The sequence below is a fragment of the Rhizopus microsporus genome (genome assembly GCF_002708625.1).
Source record: "Rhizopus microsporus ATCC 52813 unplaced genomic scaffold scaffold_13, whole genome shotgun sequence".
NCBI classification, from domain to species: Eukaryota; Fungi; Mucoromycota; class Mucoromycetes; order Mucorales; family Rhizopodaceae; genus Rhizopus; species Rhizopus microsporus.
In genome coordinates this window covers 336,640-354,600 of record NW_019671928.1, presented here as the reverse complement: position 1 = coordinate 354,600, position 17,961 = coordinate 336,640, and the positions used below count along the sequence as shown (strand labels likewise).

General features: G+C 36.8%; 6 protein-coding genes across 6 annotated transcripts; 3 read left to right on the top strand and 3 right to left on the bottom strand.

The window, feature by feature from the left end:
• Positions 1–4,519: 4,519 nt before the first annotated feature.
• On the top strand, positions 4,520–5,985 carry RHIMIDRAFT_285499 (putative septin; the record flags this gene model as incomplete). The annotated part of the gene is made up of 7 exons (XM_023613287.1): positions 4,520–4,628; positions 4,689–4,820; positions 4,868–5,084; positions 5,135–5,252; positions 5,301–5,644; positions 5,692–5,806; positions 5,860–5,985. The coding sequence occupies 7 exons, from the start codon at positions 4,520–4,522 to the stop codon at positions 5,983–5,985; spliced, it is 1,161 nt and encodes a 386-aa protein (XP_023464341.1).
• Positions 5,986–6,211: 226 nt separating this feature from the next.
• On the top strand, positions 6,212–6,945 carry RHIMIDRAFT_239454 (uncharacterized protein; the record flags this gene model as incomplete). Its single annotated transcript, XM_023609177.1, has 2 exons — positions 6,212–6,468; positions 6,522–6,945. The coding sequence occupies 2 exons, from the start codon at positions 6,212–6,214 to the stop codon at positions 6,943–6,945; spliced, it is 681 nt and encodes a 226-aa protein (XP_023464340.1).
• Positions 6,946–7,818: 873 nt separating this feature from the next.
• On the bottom strand, positions 7,819–9,012 carry RHIMIDRAFT_293424 (uncharacterized protein; the record flags this gene model as incomplete). Its single annotated transcript, XM_023613984.1, has 3 exons — positions 8,454–9,012; positions 8,085–8,160; positions 7,819–8,037 (listed from the first exon to the last, which is right to left on the bottom strand). Exons 1-3 carry the CDS (start codon positions 8,936–8,938, stop codon positions 7,819–7,821), a joined length of 780 nt encoding a protein of 259 aa, XP_023464339.1. The 5' UTR covers positions 8,939–9,012.
• Positions 9,013–9,169: 157 nt separating this feature from the next.
• Positions 9,170–10,784, bottom strand: RHIMIDRAFT_259379 (glycoside hydrolase/deacetylase). Its single transcript, XM_023611402.1, has 5 exons — positions 10,192–10,784; positions 10,079–10,136; positions 9,982–10,016; positions 9,769–9,930; positions 9,170–9,715 (listed from the first exon to the last, which is right to left on the bottom strand). Exons 1-5 carry the CDS (start codon positions 10,753–10,755, stop codon positions 9,404–9,406), a joined length of 1,131 nt encoding a protein of 376 aa, XP_023464338.1. The 5' UTR covers positions 10,756–10,784; the 3' UTR covers positions 9,170–9,403.
• A 3,666-nt stretch (positions 10,785–14,450) lies between these two features.
• RHIMIDRAFT_293422 (uncharacterized protein) lies at positions 14,451–15,161 on the bottom strand (the record flags this gene model as incomplete). Its single annotated transcript, XM_023613983.1, has 2 exons — positions 14,818–15,161; positions 14,451–14,741 (listed from the first exon to the last, which is right to left on the bottom strand). The coding sequence occupies exons 1-2, from the start codon at positions 15,139–15,141 to the stop codon at positions 14,451–14,453; spliced, it is 615 nt and encodes a 204-aa protein (XP_023464337.1). The 5' UTR covers positions 15,142–15,161.
• A 1,029-nt stretch (positions 15,162–16,190) lies between these two features.
• On the top strand, positions 16,191–17,813 carry RHIMIDRAFT_245127 (adenosine deaminase/editase; the record flags this gene model as incomplete). Its single annotated transcript, XM_023610151.1, has 8 exons — positions 16,191–16,332; positions 16,382–16,412; positions 16,470–16,568; positions 16,611–16,735; positions 16,789–16,995; positions 17,055–17,094; positions 17,150–17,572; positions 17,624–17,813. 8 exons carry the CDS (start codon positions 16,191–16,193, stop codon positions 17,811–17,813), a joined length of 1,257 nt encoding a protein of 418 aa, XP_023464336.1.
• Between the last annotated feature and the right edge of the window lie 148 nt (positions 17,814–17,961).

Sequence of the window (17,961 nt, the reverse complement as noted above, 5' to 3'; positions counted from 1 at the left end):
AATCAAATCACACCATAACCTAGCAACGTTTGTCAAGCAAATATTATTTATCCAGTGCGCAGTAACAGGTAGTATGTTCTTATTGGCTACATCAGTTATTATGTGCCAAAGAAGTGTACAATTGAATACAATAAAATCTAATCAAGGCTATGCGGCCCTGAATTGGGATTAATGCATTGAATCTCAGGTTATGCTTAACATGGCTCTAATTGTTCTATGTTTATTGCTATAATCCTTAAGTATTCGCAACAGCTTGAGGTCGTGAGTGGTGTGAAGGTCTGCTAAATAGTTGATAATTTGTTGCGGGGAAGGGCCCCGATAGTTGAGTTGACGTGCAGAGCACCACGTAGCGTAGTTCTGTTGCCTAAAGTGGTACTGTCGTCGGGTAGAGGATGCTGTGGAAGAAATGATGGCTAAAGCGGACGATGACAAAGGAGAGTGTTTCAAGCGTTTGGCGAGATGTTCTACGCTAACATACTCCAACTGGAGTTCTTTCTAAGAAGATGCTGATCGGTGTCGTTTACCAGATCCTCTTGAAGGAGGATCAGAGGGGTTGATGCGCCAATTGAAGAGCCAGTGGAAACCACAAAGCGGACGGCCGGTTGGGCCTGATGAGTGTCGCTGGCTGAGGTTGCTGGCCAACGGCTGCAAGATGAGTAGTATCATGTTCCATGGAGGGACAAGGTATAGTCGTCCGGAGAAAGCGGTCCAATTCCACGAAAAGGCATTAGTCCATAGAGCTTGCGGATGGTATGTCCATGACACAAAGACTCGCGGAATCTTGGCGTTCTTATGTGTGGCGAATAGGCCTAGGTGGTGAGAACCCCACAAGCGGTCCAGCCGGAGGAAAGCCTTCTCTGGCAAGGTCCATTCGTTCTGAAACGTGAGCTGACGAGACGGAGCGTCGGCGGGATTGTAATGGGATGGAACGTATAGCGTTGACAATTGTATGCGCCCAGTAAGAACGACATGGCTATTTATAACCAAGGCCGAATACCTTCGTCACGAGCTCCTTGAGGATCATTCGTTATTCCTGGCATACTTGATGGAACCTAGAAAACTTTGCTCACTCATTCAATTTCAGTAGCGAGTATTGTCAAGAGACACATGCAAGCTGCAGGGATAGATACGAAAGTATATGGCCCACATTCAATACATTCAGCAAGCAGCAAGAAGGCTGCCGAAGTAGGTAATGAGATAGATAAGGTAAAGAAGCATGCCAATTGGAGTCTGTTTGCCAACACATCCGAACAGTTCTACTACAAATCACCTCACCAGTACGCTGACAGCAAGAAGATTACCGATTCCATTTGTAGTACCCACGTTACCATTCAGTGCTTAAATATAACATCTAGAGTTGAACCTAATGCTACTATATGATCTGTTACACCCTAATCAAATATAGCCAATTCAGTTTAAATACCTCAGCTTCTTAATGTATAATTATAGATTGTGCTATTATCTCTTTTTCTCTTCAATTTATTCCGAATAAAGATACACACAGTCTCATCGTGCTTTCTACTTTGTTTAAATCTATTTTCAAAATTTAAATACAATACCATTTTTTCTTTTTGTACTGAAAATCATACCATATCCGAAGTCCGACTGAAGTCAACTGGAACTGGATTAGGCACGTCAAGCAATACTATAGTTGACGAAAGGGGAGCAGAAGATGTGGTCACCCAACCTAGATGGTATGAAAGATTTTTTTATGTATCTTTAACTTGCCCATCCTTTATACCAAAAAAAAAAAAGAAAAAATAGAATGCTTAGCTTGGAAAAGGGTTAAAAGAGATCGTCTACACTTTTTTTGTTTATTTTATATATTTTCAAATAAAAAAGCGCGGCTCGAAGAGTTTATACCACATCCTCTGTCCTCCTTTTGTCAACTATAGTATTTTGTCTTTACCTGCTGTAATTGAAAAGGTAAATCAATTAAAGGCAGTTATTGGTTAAACTAACAATCATGTACGATTTATATACTCATATCTTTCAAATAAGTTATCATAAAAAGAGCAATGGGCAGTCTGTATAGAAGAATTGTGGAAGATGAGAAAGGTGAAGATATCACCATGTATATTAGAAAGCCCTGTGAAAATCCAGTTGTCACGAAAATTATAGAATAACGATTAAATAAGTTTTATTTAAGAGAGGGGGATTTTTTTAAAAAAATTTAATAGTTATTTAAAATAGCTTACTGCTACTTACTATGAGCAATACTATATTTTACCATCACCTCCCTTTTGGTGGCTTTTTATGTGATCGAGTAGACTTAGAAGAACTAGAAGATTAAACAAAACAAGTAGGGTTAAGGGTAGCGTACAAAAAACATCTTCGGTAAAAATGAAATCGCTTCTGATAGGATTGAAGAAGCAGCCAAGAAAGCTACTAAAAAGGACTGTCGAGATTGGATTCGGATTCGAACATGGACTTAGGATTTTTTATTTTTACCTCCTAATTTTTGTATTTTAAACGCGAAACACTGTATCTCCAGAAGCCAAAAAGAGGAAAAGGGCAAAAAAGTAACCCCGATGTGTGGTGAATAAACTTTGTAACCATTTATGCAAACTTTATTTTCTTTAATGTGAAATTTTTTGTTAAACAAGTCTTTAAACATTTTCATATTATTTTTAAAAAAGGCATGCTTTTTTTCATTCTTAGTGGTTTTCCTATTATTGTTTTTATCAAAATGCCATGCGCTTTAACCAATCCACGTGGCTGTGACATCCCGTGGGCAAAGAGTACGAGAGGATATAAATGGTATAACATCCGCGTCTATTTTACTTGTAAAGGAAAAGTGAGAAAAGACACCAAAAAATAACCTGTTTGGAATAAAGAGAAGGGACTTAAAGTTTTAATATAAAAATGATCATTTTTATTCTTCTTTTTTATTACTTTATCTTAACTTTCAATGTCTGAACTTTACATTCACCCTTGTGCTTATATTCATTCTATTCAAGATGGCGATACGATATTAGAAGAAGCAAACAGAGACTATTTATCTTCTTCGTCTATCGCTCAATGGCTACAAAGAAGTCCAAGAGCAAAAGCAACACTGACCTTATTTGATGATACAATTATCGAATTACCTGTTTATACTCTAAGGAGAAGAAATGCTATCGTCGCCGATCTTCCTGATGCCCCACTTTGCAAATAATACATATTCATCTGTAACCATAGTAACTCATAGACACACACACACATATCATCTAATCATCATTACTGTCATTGCCATTATTCATTCTTGTTTCTTTTGTTTGTATTTATAATAAAATCTCACCTCTTTTTCTGAAATCGCATAAGGCCACTTTTAATTGTAACACAAACCGAAGAATGTCATGGTTTATTTTGTATACTGTGCAATGGGTTGCACTAACAGCTGGCCTGATCTTACATTGTCATTTTAAGCTCTCCTTTTTTACTAGGGGGGCTCTTTATATCATGCGCCCAAATTTATGCTTTGATAGATGATATCTTGCCATTGTTGTCGTTATGAAACGTTTCTTGCGTGCGAGTATTATTTTGATTTTGTGCAGTGTCATATTTGTTTGCTTTCAAGATAATAAACGTGTTGGTCTATTTCAAGTTTATCAAATGACGCAAATAAAGTAACGATGGGAACGAATTCTTCTTTTGTACAATTTCAAAAGTTCTATGATTTTCCTTTGATCTTCAATTTGGAGATGCAACAGAAGAATAGATACTCGGTAAATATCTTTATGCTTGGAAGAGTTTGTTAGTAGATATTTTATAAGCTTGAAAGTCGCTAAAGCCGCTTTTCATGGCATTACGACTAATGAGTATGCTTCGACAATCAAGTAAGCACATTTTGCATTCAAAGAAAGAAATTCACCAGAAAGCATCACTGCACGATTCAACCGAGTAACCCGTCTTATGGCAGCAGATATGGATTGCTAAAGCAATTGTATTTTCATCGATGAGTATGTTTTTTCATGTCAGTTTGATGCTTCAGACCACATTGTAAAGGAAAGCTCTATATTTATTAATAATCCTAACTTCATCATTTCAGTTGGCAAGAAGAAAAGGGATTCCAGACGTGGGCAAGACGGTGACGGTAAATGAAATACAGGAGTTGAATGTCCTGGTGGAGCTAGCGTCTAGTTAATGTTCATCTTTCTGGTAGGGAAACCGGTCACCATAGATCGTGTAATTAGTTGTTGAAGCATAAGTGGCTTTTAGCAAGTGGTTACATAAGTAACTCTTGATCATAACTGGTAACACTATCCTTTGGATACTCTTCCAAATCGGCTCTCATTTTCATCTTTGTTCATAAGATTTCTCAATCTATCGTCATATACAAAAGCATTCATTCTGAATAGATTACCATAAATAGATAAAGAAAGAGGCTCTGGGTCTTCTTCCTAAAGTGTGTATGTGTGTATGAAAATAGTTTATTCAGGACACACAGTTGTAGCCAATCACATCAACTCTTTTCTTGTTGTAACTCAAACTTTAAAGTCAGAGACCAGTGATGTCTTTTTTCTGTTAAACCTTCAACATGTCTACTCTAACTGTGTCTTCATCTGGTATTGGTATTGCTCATTTACCCAACCAAAAGCACCGTATCATATCTAAGAAAGGTGCTCACTTTACTTTGATGGTCTGTGGTAAGAAGCTTTTTTTCTGTCTCTTTCTAATGCTATTAGTTGCTCATTGCTATGTCTTAGGTGAATCTGGACTCGGTAAAACCACGTTTATCAACACGCTTTTTGCTACAACCATCAAAAACCATAAAGTGCATGAAAAAAGGCATGAAAAGCAATTGGATAGAACAGTCGAGATTGAGATAACTAAAGCAGGTAAATATAAAGTCAAGACATCAAACAAAAAGACTCATTCTCTGTAGAACTCGAGGAAAGGATGTTTAGAGTCAAGTTGACCGTGATTGATACGCCTGGATTTGGTGATTATGTGAACAACAGAGAAAGCTGGGTTCCTATTATTGAATTTATTGATGACCAGCATGAAAGTTTTATGCTTCAGGAACAGCAGCCAATGAGACAAGGCAAGATTGATATGCGTGTTCATGCATGTCTTTATTTCATTCGACCTACTGGACATAGGTAAAGTCTGTTATTGTTGATTTCATAAGATCTATTGATCCACATTTTAGTTTAAAGCCATTGGACATTGAAATCATGAAGCGTCTCAGTTCTCGTGTCAATCTGATCCCAGTGATCGCAAAGGCAGATACATTGACACCCAAGGATTTGGCCCAATTCAAGCAAAATGTAATACTTTTTATACATCATACATCACATTCTAATCTGTTCATCTAGGTTCGTCAAGCAATTGAAGCCAATCATATCAGAATCTATAGCTGTCCTATTGAAAGTGAAGACGAAGAAACGACAAAACGTAATAAGAGCATTGCAGATGCCTTTCCTTATGCTATCATTGGTTCTACCAATATCGTTCAAACAGCGGATGGCCGAAAGGTCAGAGGTCGAGAATACAGTTGGGGTGTAGCCGAAGTAGAAAATGAGGAGCACTGTGACTTCAAAAAGCTGAGAAACTTGTTGATTCGTACGCATATGTTGGATTTAATGACAACAACTGAAGATGTTCATTATGAGAACTACAGACAGCAACAAATGGCAACTCGTAAATTTGGTGAACCAAAGTAAGTGAATAGTATCAGGTGGTTCATCGTTTTAATCATATAAAAAGAGTTACAAAGAAACCCGAAAACCCTAAATTCCGTGAAAAGGAAGAGGAGCTTCGAAGATCATTTACTGCCAAAGTCAAGACTGAAGAAACACGATTCAGAGAATGGGAACAGCAGGTAAAAAGATGATGCAAAGGCAGTGATATCACAATGTATTCACTGTTTATTAGTTGATTACTGAAAGAGATCGTTTGAATAAAGACTTGGAAACGCAACATGCACAAATTAAGCAACTGGAATCTGAATTGGATAAGCTTTATCAACAAGTTGGACGTAGTGGTACTGTTCGTCGTTAATGCTGACCCTCTTAATTTATTATATTTTTATGTTATCAATATACGCTAAGTTTAATCTTTATAATATTTTTTCACTTGAAAAAGTTGAGTAAACTGTAATAGAGTGAAAACAAACAGTTAATCTTCACTTTTTTCTTCGGGCATATTTTTTCATCATGGCTCTGTATGACAAACACCACGCATTTTAGCGCTGGGGGTATTGTTTCTCTTTTTTTGCCTTTTTTTAATGTCTTGGAAATCATTTTTGAAATCTACTTTAAATCAAAATATAGAAAAAATAGGTTTATCTGCTTCTTATGCATCCTTAGCTACCGTTAGACTGGACAATACGCCCGCTGTTCGCACTGTTGTCATGCGAGGGTTTGTTGCTGAACATCATAAAGAAGAAACAGGGTTGACAAGTGACCTATTAGTCATCACCACTGATAAGAGAACTGAAAAGATGAAGGAGATAGAAAATAACCCAAATGTGGAAATTAATTGGTATGCGCGTACACAGCATGTATATATAATCAAAAGGCTTATGTTTAAGGCAGGTATATGAACGGAACTGTCAGCCAGTTTCGTATTCGTGGCATTGTTTATATCATCAAAAAGGGAGAGGTCCCCATCTGTGACTGGGACACAGCCGTTTCTTCATCCTCAATAGCACCAACAACTCAGCCTAGTTTGGCATTGGAAGCATTCAACAGACATAAAAAGATAAACTGTTGGGAAGCAGAACGATTGCGTCAATTTATTCAGCTTGACGCAGGTTTAAGAAGAGATATGCTCGATGAGACAGATGCACCTGATATTAAACAATTAGATATAGAAGGTATAGATCAGCATGGCTGGTTTCAACATAGTCAATTACAGCCACTATTGGAAAAAGCCTATGAAAACTTTATATTGCTCGTAGTGGACGTGCGGTCGATTGTTTACTGGTCGCCTCCTGCTGGAATAAAATCTCTTCTTTAGATTACACCTATTGCTGTATTAAAGAATAAAGTTTCCTTCTAGAATGAGGTTTGAATTCAGAATAGTCCTCCTCATCACTGAAGTCATACCTCCAACAGTTACATTTACTGCTGTTGGAGTCTTGGTAATCTTTTGTCACTTCAACTTGTCTTTTGATTTATTTTGATTTTTTTTTATAGAAATGGTAGTTGACTCACTAACCATTTCCTTATCTTCATCTGGCTGTTTTGTGAAATATGAGGGACACGTTCTACTAGAGTAGATTTAAAGAAACGCTTGGTCATAGATCGCGATACCTATCTTTCTGTTAAATAAAGAAAGAAAAGCACAACATAATTCTATCGCTGTATTGATAAGGAGTATAAGTCAACGTCTTCTTCTCATGTCAGGTGCTATCAAGAAATAAGCTCGTTTTCCATAGTCTGCTTTAGTTTGGTTCAGCGTTTGAATTTTTTTGGTCAGTTTAGACCGAGAGCCTCATCCTTGTACGATTATTATTATAAAGTAGCTCGCAATGAAGCTTATTGGCAGTGTTGCCGATTTATTAGTAACAGAATAACAGTCTATGCATTCTTTCATATATCTTGTCCTCTCTATCTTAACCATGCCAGATTGTAAAGAATGCTGATAACATTTGAGAGGTCAAATAGGACAATTTTTGAATTTAAGCTTTTATATATAAAAAATATCAACAATGGTATATTCATATGTAATCTTGATAAAAAAAATATATAGCGAGAGCATATAATTCGAGAGAAAAACAATTTAAACACCAGTTTCTTTAAAACAAAGAATATCCTCCCAGTCTTCACAAATTAAAACATCATCGAAGCTTATCCCTTTAATGTTGTCATCAATCAGCTTCATGACTCTTTATGGTTGCCCTGCTTCTATCCAGTTATTTTCACTGTTGATTGGGTCTTGTTCACTGCTGGTATATTCCTCGCTGCTTTGTGAGGACAAGAGTGAATCACTTCTGAAAAACGTATTGCTGGCTTCACCTCCCAGCAGCGGCGCCAGGAAATCAACAGAACCCCGTACTCCGGCTTCACATATAATTTCCAATTTTTTGAAGTTAGGTATAATGGCCCTCTATTAACTGGTAAGTACGAAAAAAATAACAAAAATAACAACTACACTTGTGAAGACATCACTACGAGCAGGAAGGAAACAGCTTGGGACATCTGAGATGGAGTTGTAGGAATGGTTGCCGTGCTTTTTTGGTAGTGTATAATAGTTCCATTGTTGTACTCAGCTTTGTTATTGTAAAAAGGCTATCAAGTCGACAACTTGCGAGTTAGATTCTTATTGAAAAGAAGTAAGGAGTATTCTTGAAATAAGACGCGTGTGTGTTTTATAGGGAGAGATAATCTATGACTGTTATTTACATTAATGTCGTCAGTGCAATTATATATGCTTATGCTATTGTTGTCAGTACTCTTATCCCCACTCTTATCAAATACGATAGAGAAATGTAAAGTAGGATGTATGTTCTACCGTAAGATTACACTCGAGTTATTATAATGGCTGTCTCATCAAATACGCCAAAGAGGAGCTGTGCCTGTAATATACTGACTCGTTCCGACATGGGGAACAGCTTAGACATATGGAGCATAACTTTAGTGGACGCTTTGCCTTGAGTACCGTAAATTTTCTTGATGCAATTATTCTGGACTTCTTCTAGAGCGTGGAGTTGAGAGACCGCGAAGCAATTGATAGCTAGGCCGTACTTGTAAAACCTGGTCAAAGAGGCTTGGAGAAACCGGAAGGATCCACGCCAACAGATGACAGGATTTTCATCATTGCAAGAGCCTTGGGGATATTGCGTTGAATTAAATCCTCTAGATCGAGCTGCCCACTCGGTTTGAAGGGAGCACCGAGACATGCAAAAATAGCTCCTTCTTGGTAATGGCTGGTCATAAAGAATACATGTAATTGGGTCTGTGCTACTGTCCAAAATTACACATTTGAATGGGTTCTGTTTGTATCCCATTTGAAGACTATGATTTTCGCGTTGCAATTCAGGGATGGTATCATTTCGACATTTTTTTTTAAAAAAAAAAAGCGCAACACTCTTTTAAAAGCGCGACACTTTAAAAAAAGGTGTACCACGTCTTCAATCTTTTGTATCGCTAACAATTGGATTTATAATGCAGTTCAAATTCTAATTCCGATTGCTGCATCATCCGATTACTAGAATTGTAACATTGTTTCACTCTTAATGGCACACAAAGATTATTAGAAAGTTACTAACATTGTACAAGAGCGTTTGCGCGCCTGCACGCGCACACACGCGATTGGACAACATAAATAAGGGGCAAGGTAAAGCTTTTCATTGTTTATAAGAACATCTCCCCCTTTAATAAGGAGATGATCGTCCCCTTCGAGTATTCTAAATTACAAGAGAGGGGAGAATACGTTTATATTATATTGAATACAAGAAAAGATTACAAATAAATTAAGCAAAATAGAGAGTAGAGATGGCAGATAATAGTACTAATACACTAGAGATGGTAACAGTAGAAGCCGAGGAGCCAGCAACATTGGCCTTGGGGGAAGTGGAGGCGTTGGCTGCAGCTACGTTATTTGCAGCTGAAGGAGAAGGTGTGGCAACAGAAGTCAGGGCAATTTGGGTAGAAGAAGCAGCGGCGGAAGCATTAGTGGCGGTAGTGGTATTAGTTAACGTGGTGTTCACAGGTACAGTAGCATTAGATTCCTTGTAGGAAGCAACACCAGCACATTGACCGACAGTGACGACCTTGTAAGCTTTCTATACATATAAGAATAAGTATACAATACAGGTAATAGAGTGTTCAATCTTACTTGAAGAGCGGGCAAATTCTTGATAGCAATGTCGATAGTAACCTTTTGGATATCATGTTCTAATGAGAGACCACCTGTTTGGGAAGTGCTGGCTTCTGCAATCCATTGTGAGAAGTTACCATCAATATATTCTTGCTTGAAACCTGGAGCGTGCTCAGCCAACTATATACAGAAATGAACAACTGGCTTAAAAAGTATTTGAAGATTGCTTACCATCCAGTCATTAGTATCATGGTCCCAAATGACAGCTATAATAAAAATAAACGGTAAATTAAGCTAACAAAAGAAGCCCGATTCTTTCTGCACTTACATTCAAAACCGAGGGCAGTACCAATATCTCTGACACGGTTATCAATATCACCATAAGGCTAATAAAAAAAAAGAATTACTATTTCGTATACCATAACAGATGGTTTCTCTTACAGGTCTGAAAAGTCTAGGGGACACTCCAATGATGTCCTTGATGACTTGTTCAGTCCATTTTAATTCAGCAACGACTTGTTCGTTAGTTAAGGTAGTCAAGTAGGGATGAGACCAAGTGTGGATAGCAATTTCGTGGCCTTCTTGATAGGCACGCTTGACGAGATCAGGGAATTGAGCGGCATTGGCGCCAATCATGAATAAGGTTGCCTTCTGATTTGTTGTTTTCAAAAAGTCATAGAGCACAGGTGAGAAAGTAGAAGGTCCATCATCAAAGGTAAGCCCCCATTGACCCTTTGGACAATCGTAAATACTGGATCCGGTACATCCAGATTTGGCCCAGTCACAGTACTTATCTTCGCCACTGGTACTAGGTCCATTATCACCATTGCTCTTAAGGACGGGAGCATTGGTAATGTTGGCGCCCTTGATCAATTCAAGCCATTCGGGCTTGGGGGTTGGCACCTTACCAGAAGGTGGGTAAGTACTGCTGGTGCTAGAGGTGGTGTTTTGGGCAAAAGATAAAGTAGAGAAAACAGTAAGGACAATCAATGAAAGTGTCTTCATCTTTTATGTATTTTTTAGGGATAAAAAAAAGGAGTAAAGAAGAAAGGTAATAAAAAGAACAAGTGTACCTTTTTATACTCTATTTTTTTGTGCGTCAGTAAGGGGGAAACTTTTTTTTTATTTGTCAATCATTTACTGTCATTTTCAGCCTATATTTTCTACAAAAAAAAGCTTTTTTCCATTTTAGTCAAAAAAACTATTTTGTGAATTCCAGGAAACGAACAATAATTTAATTTTAGAAATATAGCCTACTTATTAGGCTATTACTCACAAGGTGTGGGCTTATCTGCATGGTACATTAAGTTGTACAACACAACACAGCCCCGATTGAGACAAAAACAATTGCAGGTTGTAAAACATTGACTGGGAAAGATGCAGAGTACTCTATTTTTATATATTTCAGCCTCTGAACGACGCAATCCCATCCTTTATGACAAATGTATACATACATTGACCATCTCGGATGATCGTGATTATAGAATTAGCTATCGCCTTTTGAATTTCGACTTGTCGTTTTCTTAGAAATCTTCTTTGCACATTTATATGTTACACACCGTTAACAATAGGGCACCAAGTATCCTTAACGTCTTTCTTTCTTCTTTCGTTCTATTGTGGAGAATATTCATTTCTTGTACAATTCATCCGAATGACAGTATACGAGGGCGTCATATGTCAATTGGAATAAACAGAGTAGGCTAACTATAGCTGGCACAGCAGACTCTTCAAAGTATCATAGAACAATTAAATTATATGGTGCCTAACCCTTATCTCCAAGTACTAGGGCAATTGTCAATATTACCATACCTTTCAATGAAATTCCACTATTGGTCATAACAGGTCTACATCCTGACAAAAGCTGAGACTAGAGCGAATGAAGTTGGCTCTACAATTATCTTTCTCTCTTTCCTCGCATCGATAATATCCTGTACTTTCCAAAGACATGCTTCAAGCCAAAGCCATTGAATAGCCTATACCGGCATCACAACGTCCTTTAAATGAGCAGTCTCGAACTCTATTGCATTAATCACCTGGTTTCTGCGCTTGTCCATACATTTTTTAAGATAGGATCAGATATGCTTAGTAAGATTGAGGTCAGAAAGGACTACCTTTCGTACTGTTTACTCATAAAGACGGGAGAGGTTTTATAGGTTTGCTCTAGCACGAGTTTAACAAACACTTCTTTTCTAAAGTGCGCATCTTGCATAGTTAGGTCTACAATGATGCATTTAAAGAAACAATGATTTTACCACAGTAATTGACAGTATAAGTTCCTGGTTTCTGGCGTAATTTCTTTCGCCTCCTCCTATTTCTTGAGGTTGGTATTAAATGCGCCTCTTTTTTTCCTTTCTTTCTTCCTAGTCTTTTTGTTGTCTCCTTGTTGTATTTTGGCATTAAACGCGTTTCATACATCTACAGCCTTTCTTTGTTTATCTATAGCAAGTTGTCATGGATGGAACCGCTGTATGAAAGTGACAGGACAGTTCGAGTGTTCAAGATCAAAAACCAGATTTCAGAACTCAAGTCTCAAGTCATAAACTCCTTCCTATTTTACAAAAGCATTGCTGCAATTAAACATCTTTGCTAGGTGACTATCTTGTAAAATATCAAAATTATCATTGTTATCGACGATGATACCCCATAGGTCTTTTTATTTTGCAGCAAAGAACGAGCTTACGTAAAGTAGAATTTGGGCGTTGTTTTGTTTGGCAAATCCTATAGCGCATTCAAAGCTTGTTGACAGACCGGAATAGCTTATTCCGACAAAAGTTATTTATTTTGAGTAAACAGAGTCTATGAAAGAAATCATTTAATATAAAGAAAAAAATATAAGTAAACAAAAACCACTCCTACTTTATGTAGAACGATTGTCAATGTGTCTTTATTAATTATTGTGTGTATATGAAGCATTTGGCCGCACGAAGACCATGAGTCATTCAATAGTAAAGTGGAGATTCAACAGGCGATGATAGATTCTATAGATAGTAACAACTTACGATATGTATACTTGGTTTTATCTGTGCTTTGTAAGCAAGATCGGTTTTATTCGGTATTTGTGTTTTTACAGCGTCTCTGTAGTTATCTTTAAACTGAGATAAGTCATAGATTTTTTCTTAGGCTTCTATAGAGACCTCGATGGCTCTTTTTCAATTAGCTTAGATTCTACAGTAGTGAAAGAGATATCTTGATCGGTTTAACCAATGAGGGCGCCTACTTTTCTTTTCAGTAATCAAGACGCCACTTGTACCTTATGCAATCTAATGAAAATGTTCATTTATCGGTTACATCATTCCGGGTCCCGGATGAGTCGGGCAATTATTTTTGTCCTTCTCTTTGACAAAATCCAGAATATGGTATATATATAGATCATAAGCAATAGTTAAAGCCAGTCTGTAAGATCCTATGGCACGGCTACTTTGACCTTGAATCAATAAAGGTCCTTTTTTTCGTTTGTTCGGCTTTATTTGACCCAGAGTAAAGCATGGGAGTTCATTGGCTCAAAGGCGAGTTTGCATCAAGTTAGAGACTTACAATTATTACCTCAATCAAAAGAAGTTGTATTTTAAACATTCTAGTGTTCTCTTATGATTGACATATACCCAAACTGTACATACTTGACTTGATGGAGAGCATTAAGAAAGATAACAAATAAAGCTTTAAAAGAAAGCCAGGGGTGTTTGACTTATAAATAGAATAGATCTTCCTCGGTTGAGCTTGACCTCAGTTTCAAATAATCTCATGATACAACATCCATTTATTCTACAGAGCAATGTAATGTCTCATGACATACACATTTGAGCATGTTTTATGCGGTTTAAGAACAAGGTCAAACCGTCATTCGTCTATAATCCCCCCTTCTATTGTCTATCTTTTCAGTCTATAGTTATTGCTCAGCTTTTAAGCATACCAGTAGGACAATGTATACTTACATGCTAGTACATATGCATGGTAGCTTTTAACATTCATTCTTCCTTGCCGTGCTTTGTAATTTTTTTTCTATATAGGCCCTCATTTGTCAAGTAGGATGCATTTCAAATATCCATTCACTGATACGTGTCTCTTTGAATTGCTCAAGGCGGTTTTTTTTTGTCCTTTTAAGAAAAAAAGATATCATTAGTGATTGATGTCACCATCATGCTTTCTTGTTTCAAGTAATGACTTTACGGTATCAGCTCAGCTGAATGAATGCTGCTCATTTGTTTTGTATGTAAAGATCAAATAATCAATATCAAACAAAGGGTATCCCGAAACTTGGTCTATTGAACATAATTCCTCATAAACAATGTATGTTTCTGAACTGATTCAGTCTAAAAAGAAAAAGTTTTCATCCATCGAGTTTACATATTTTGTGTAAAGTAACATACTCATCTCTTGTTACTGTCTAAGAGACATGCATGTATTTGAATAAGCGCTTGCGTGCATGCCGCGCGGCTAAAAAGCACAGATAAAAAAAAATAAAAGGGAAAGAGAGACGGCAAAGGTATTTGATTCAAAAAAAGAGATTGAAATTTTAAAGAAAAAGAGAAAACATCATAGTTTCAATTAGAACTTTGCAGAAAAGGGGAAAGAAAGCGGTTAACTATATAATGTATGTACGAGGATATTCGATTTATTTACATTTCAAGCTTTGAATAAAAAGAAAAAAATCTATGTAGGCTCAACAGGAATATATATTAGGGAAAGGGGGAAAGATATTATTAAAACCCTTTTGGAATGAAATTATTTACATTCATTGCAGTGGCTGCGGCGGCAGTGGCAATGGAAGAAGCTGCAGGATAATAATAATAATGCCAGGGATGCACACGTCTCTTTCTTCGCTGAGGCTTTTGTATCAGAGGACGATGAAAGGTGAGCCAGTGATTGCATTGATTGATCCAAGAGAAAAATTGAAGATGATGGACATAGGTTCGATATTGAAGTGCAGATAAGAACTCGACTTCCATAATGTTTAGTTCGTGTACAGGCACACCTGATACTTGTGACCAGCTCTATAGATAGATATCAGCATTAGAGGGGGGATTCCTACAAAGTGCTTCATATAGCTGTTGTTGTTGCCGTTGTTACCTTGTTGGTAAAAGTATTATCATCCAAGAACTTATTGGCTAGTATAAGTGCTGTGGTAAATAATCTGATCTCTGACCCTGCTGAGCCTTGTATGGTTGGATAAGCGAATCTTAGTCGATAGATGTAGAATAAAGCGATGAGTACACATGAACTGCTGATTTGAGTTGTCCTTAGGATATTTTGACAAAATAGTTTAAATGTTGTTGAACGATCACTTGTTAAAAAAGGTGTACCAGTCCATATCTTGGGTACCATTTGTGTTACAAATTCAGAGAGTTGAATTGGGTCTGTGCATGTAAGAATAGGAAATGGCATCGTGTTCATTGAAAGGAAAGAAGGAGGAGAGGAAAGAAAGAAAGCTGTATTCTTCGGTTTATTTCTTGAGTCTCTTTTTATATGCAATTTAATATAAACGAAAATGCTTTATTAAATATATGTGTGTTTATACACTGAAATGAGCGCGATAAAATTTGTTTTTCTAAATTTGTTAAAATTCAAATACTTTGTCATTGCGAGTGTTAACACACCGGCTGTGATCTCCCCCTATTCTGCCTGTCTCTCTCAATGCGACAGTGAAACGTAACGGTATTCGTTTCAGTTGGAGGTGTAAAAACAAATCGGACTGACCGGAGTGTCAATCTACGAAAACTGTAATTCAAATACAGCTATAAAATCCAAGAACACACACTCTCTCTCTTTTATCTTTAGTTCTTTTACGTAAAATTGACAACAATCAACACTATAAGAAGTAGTCTCGTTTTTGCTTTAAGATATAGTATCAACAATATAAATAAAAAGTGCCGTCAAAACATTAAAAATACAAAGGTCATATAAACTAAAACAAACATACAAATTAAAGCAACAGTGCTTCCCGTGTTTATTTCTTAGCGCAACTGCCAACAAGTAAACTGTACCTTTACAGATATTCTCAATATGACCTGACAATATCAAAAGCTTTACAAAGAATACGGAAAAGCAGGCGTCAGGAACAGTATATACAAAGATGCATACAAAAAAAAAGTGGGCGTTGGCAATCATCGAAGCCCTCATTCATAAGCCAAAGAGGAAAAGAAGCATTTAGAGTCATACTAATAGCCAAAGGAAGCTTAAGTTCATGAACTTGTTTTGACCTTACTCTGATTGAAGGATTAATTCCGAAATTGCCCAAAGGAATGCTAACATGAAGTTCTTCCTTTGCTGCACAAGAGCATAGGTTGTTTAACGTTGCAAAATGGTAATAAGACTGGAAAGTGCATTAAAGAGTTTGCATAGAGAGATAAATGACCTCCAAACAAAAAACTCCTTACCCCTTTATCATTCTCAATAAAAATTAACCCGCCAAATTTTTTTTTTGTTTAGTAAAATTTTTTCAAATGTCTTGGAAACATGACCCTGATGCCATTGTGAATGCGACTTTGAAAAAATATAAAGAATTACCAAAACAAGGGAAACCTATCTTTCATGAAACAAAGGCAGAATGGACAGTATTAGCTTCTATTGTCATGGTGCATGAGTGTAATAATAGTGTAATGATATAAGCATCATAATAATTCCTATTATGTAGCCTCTCAATCGATCGAGGTCATTTCATTAGGGTAAACAATAGGGATATTTGTTTTCAAGGGCATTATTTTAATATATGCAAAGTACAGCACTGGATTGAAATGCTTGCCATTTAGTAAACTCAGTAAAGCGGGTGATACACTGCATGATAGTCATGCAGAAGTGATGGCTCGGCGAGGTTTTATCAAGTAAGTCTTGTGTGTGTGAGATGGTATTCTTATTTTATCTAGATTTCTACTAGAGTACGCCAAGAGCTTTGATCCTAGCCATCAAGATTCCCCTTTTCATAAAAAGAACGGGAAATTGGCTTTGAGGCCAGAATATTCATTTCATATGTACATCAGTCAATCACCTTGTAATATGAGCACGTCTTTTTTTTTCTTACAATCACTCATCATTTCATCTTAGGTGGTGATGCTTCCATGACAGCCCTGGCCGCACAGCAAACATCCGAATCATTTGAACAATTTCAATCTGGCTCAAATAAAAGGAAACGGATGGTAGAGTATTTAACAGAAAATATGTATATCAATAAGAAGCAAAAGGTATCTGCCCAACAATTTAGAAGAGGTCGATTTGAATATGACCAATTAGGTGTTTTAAGAACAAAGCCAGGTAAAAAGTGTAACATTCAAAGCAGAATGTGGCTCATTTTATGGGAAAATAAAATATAGGACGTGTGGATTCTGAGCCTACACTTTGCATGTCATGCAGGTAAATTATATGATAATCATGAAACACTAGAATATACTCACTTTTTGTAACAAAGTGACAAATTGGCACGTTGGAATGTATTGGGTATTCAATCTGCCTTGTTAACTTTCTTGTTTCACCCTATCTATCTTTCATCTGTCACTATTGGTGACATGTACGACCATGAAGCTATCAAACGAGCCCTTTGCCAACGTTTGAGCTCACTTGAAGGTTTACCATCATCTTACAGGCTAAATTGTCCAATGATTGACAAGACAGATATACCTTTTGAAGCATCCAAATCAGTTTTAGAGAAAAGATATGCATCTACTATTCCTTCTTCAACATGTAATACAAGGAAAAAAGTGTCAAAATATCATGACTCAATTTTTTTTTTGGTAGCTATCTTATGGGTTAAAGGTATGGCTAAATCCGAAGTATTTGTTAATGGACAAAAGCAAGGTGCTCCCAAAGGAAAGCCGACGACTGCGAAGACAAGGTAAGCTCTCTATACCTTATGGATGATACAGTATTGAAATGTGAAGAATAGACCATCTATTTGTAAATTGAATATGTTTCATGAATTCTTGGCTATTTATCAAAAAGAGGAGAAAGAGAACCAAAGCTATTCAGAATGGAAACAAGGTGCTATAGAATACCAAAAGGCAAAGACATGCTTACTAGATCAAGTATTCCAATCTTGGGTTCAGACACCATTAGAGTATGAACAATTCAAATGAGTTTTTATGCAACATCTACTGTGTGTAACTCTTTTAAAGAGGCTGCTCTCATGACTTGACGCGCGCGCTATCAACTTTTTATTTAATACACAAATAAAAATAAAAAAAAGGAGTAAAGAAAGGGCGCATTGCATATAATGTATGCATC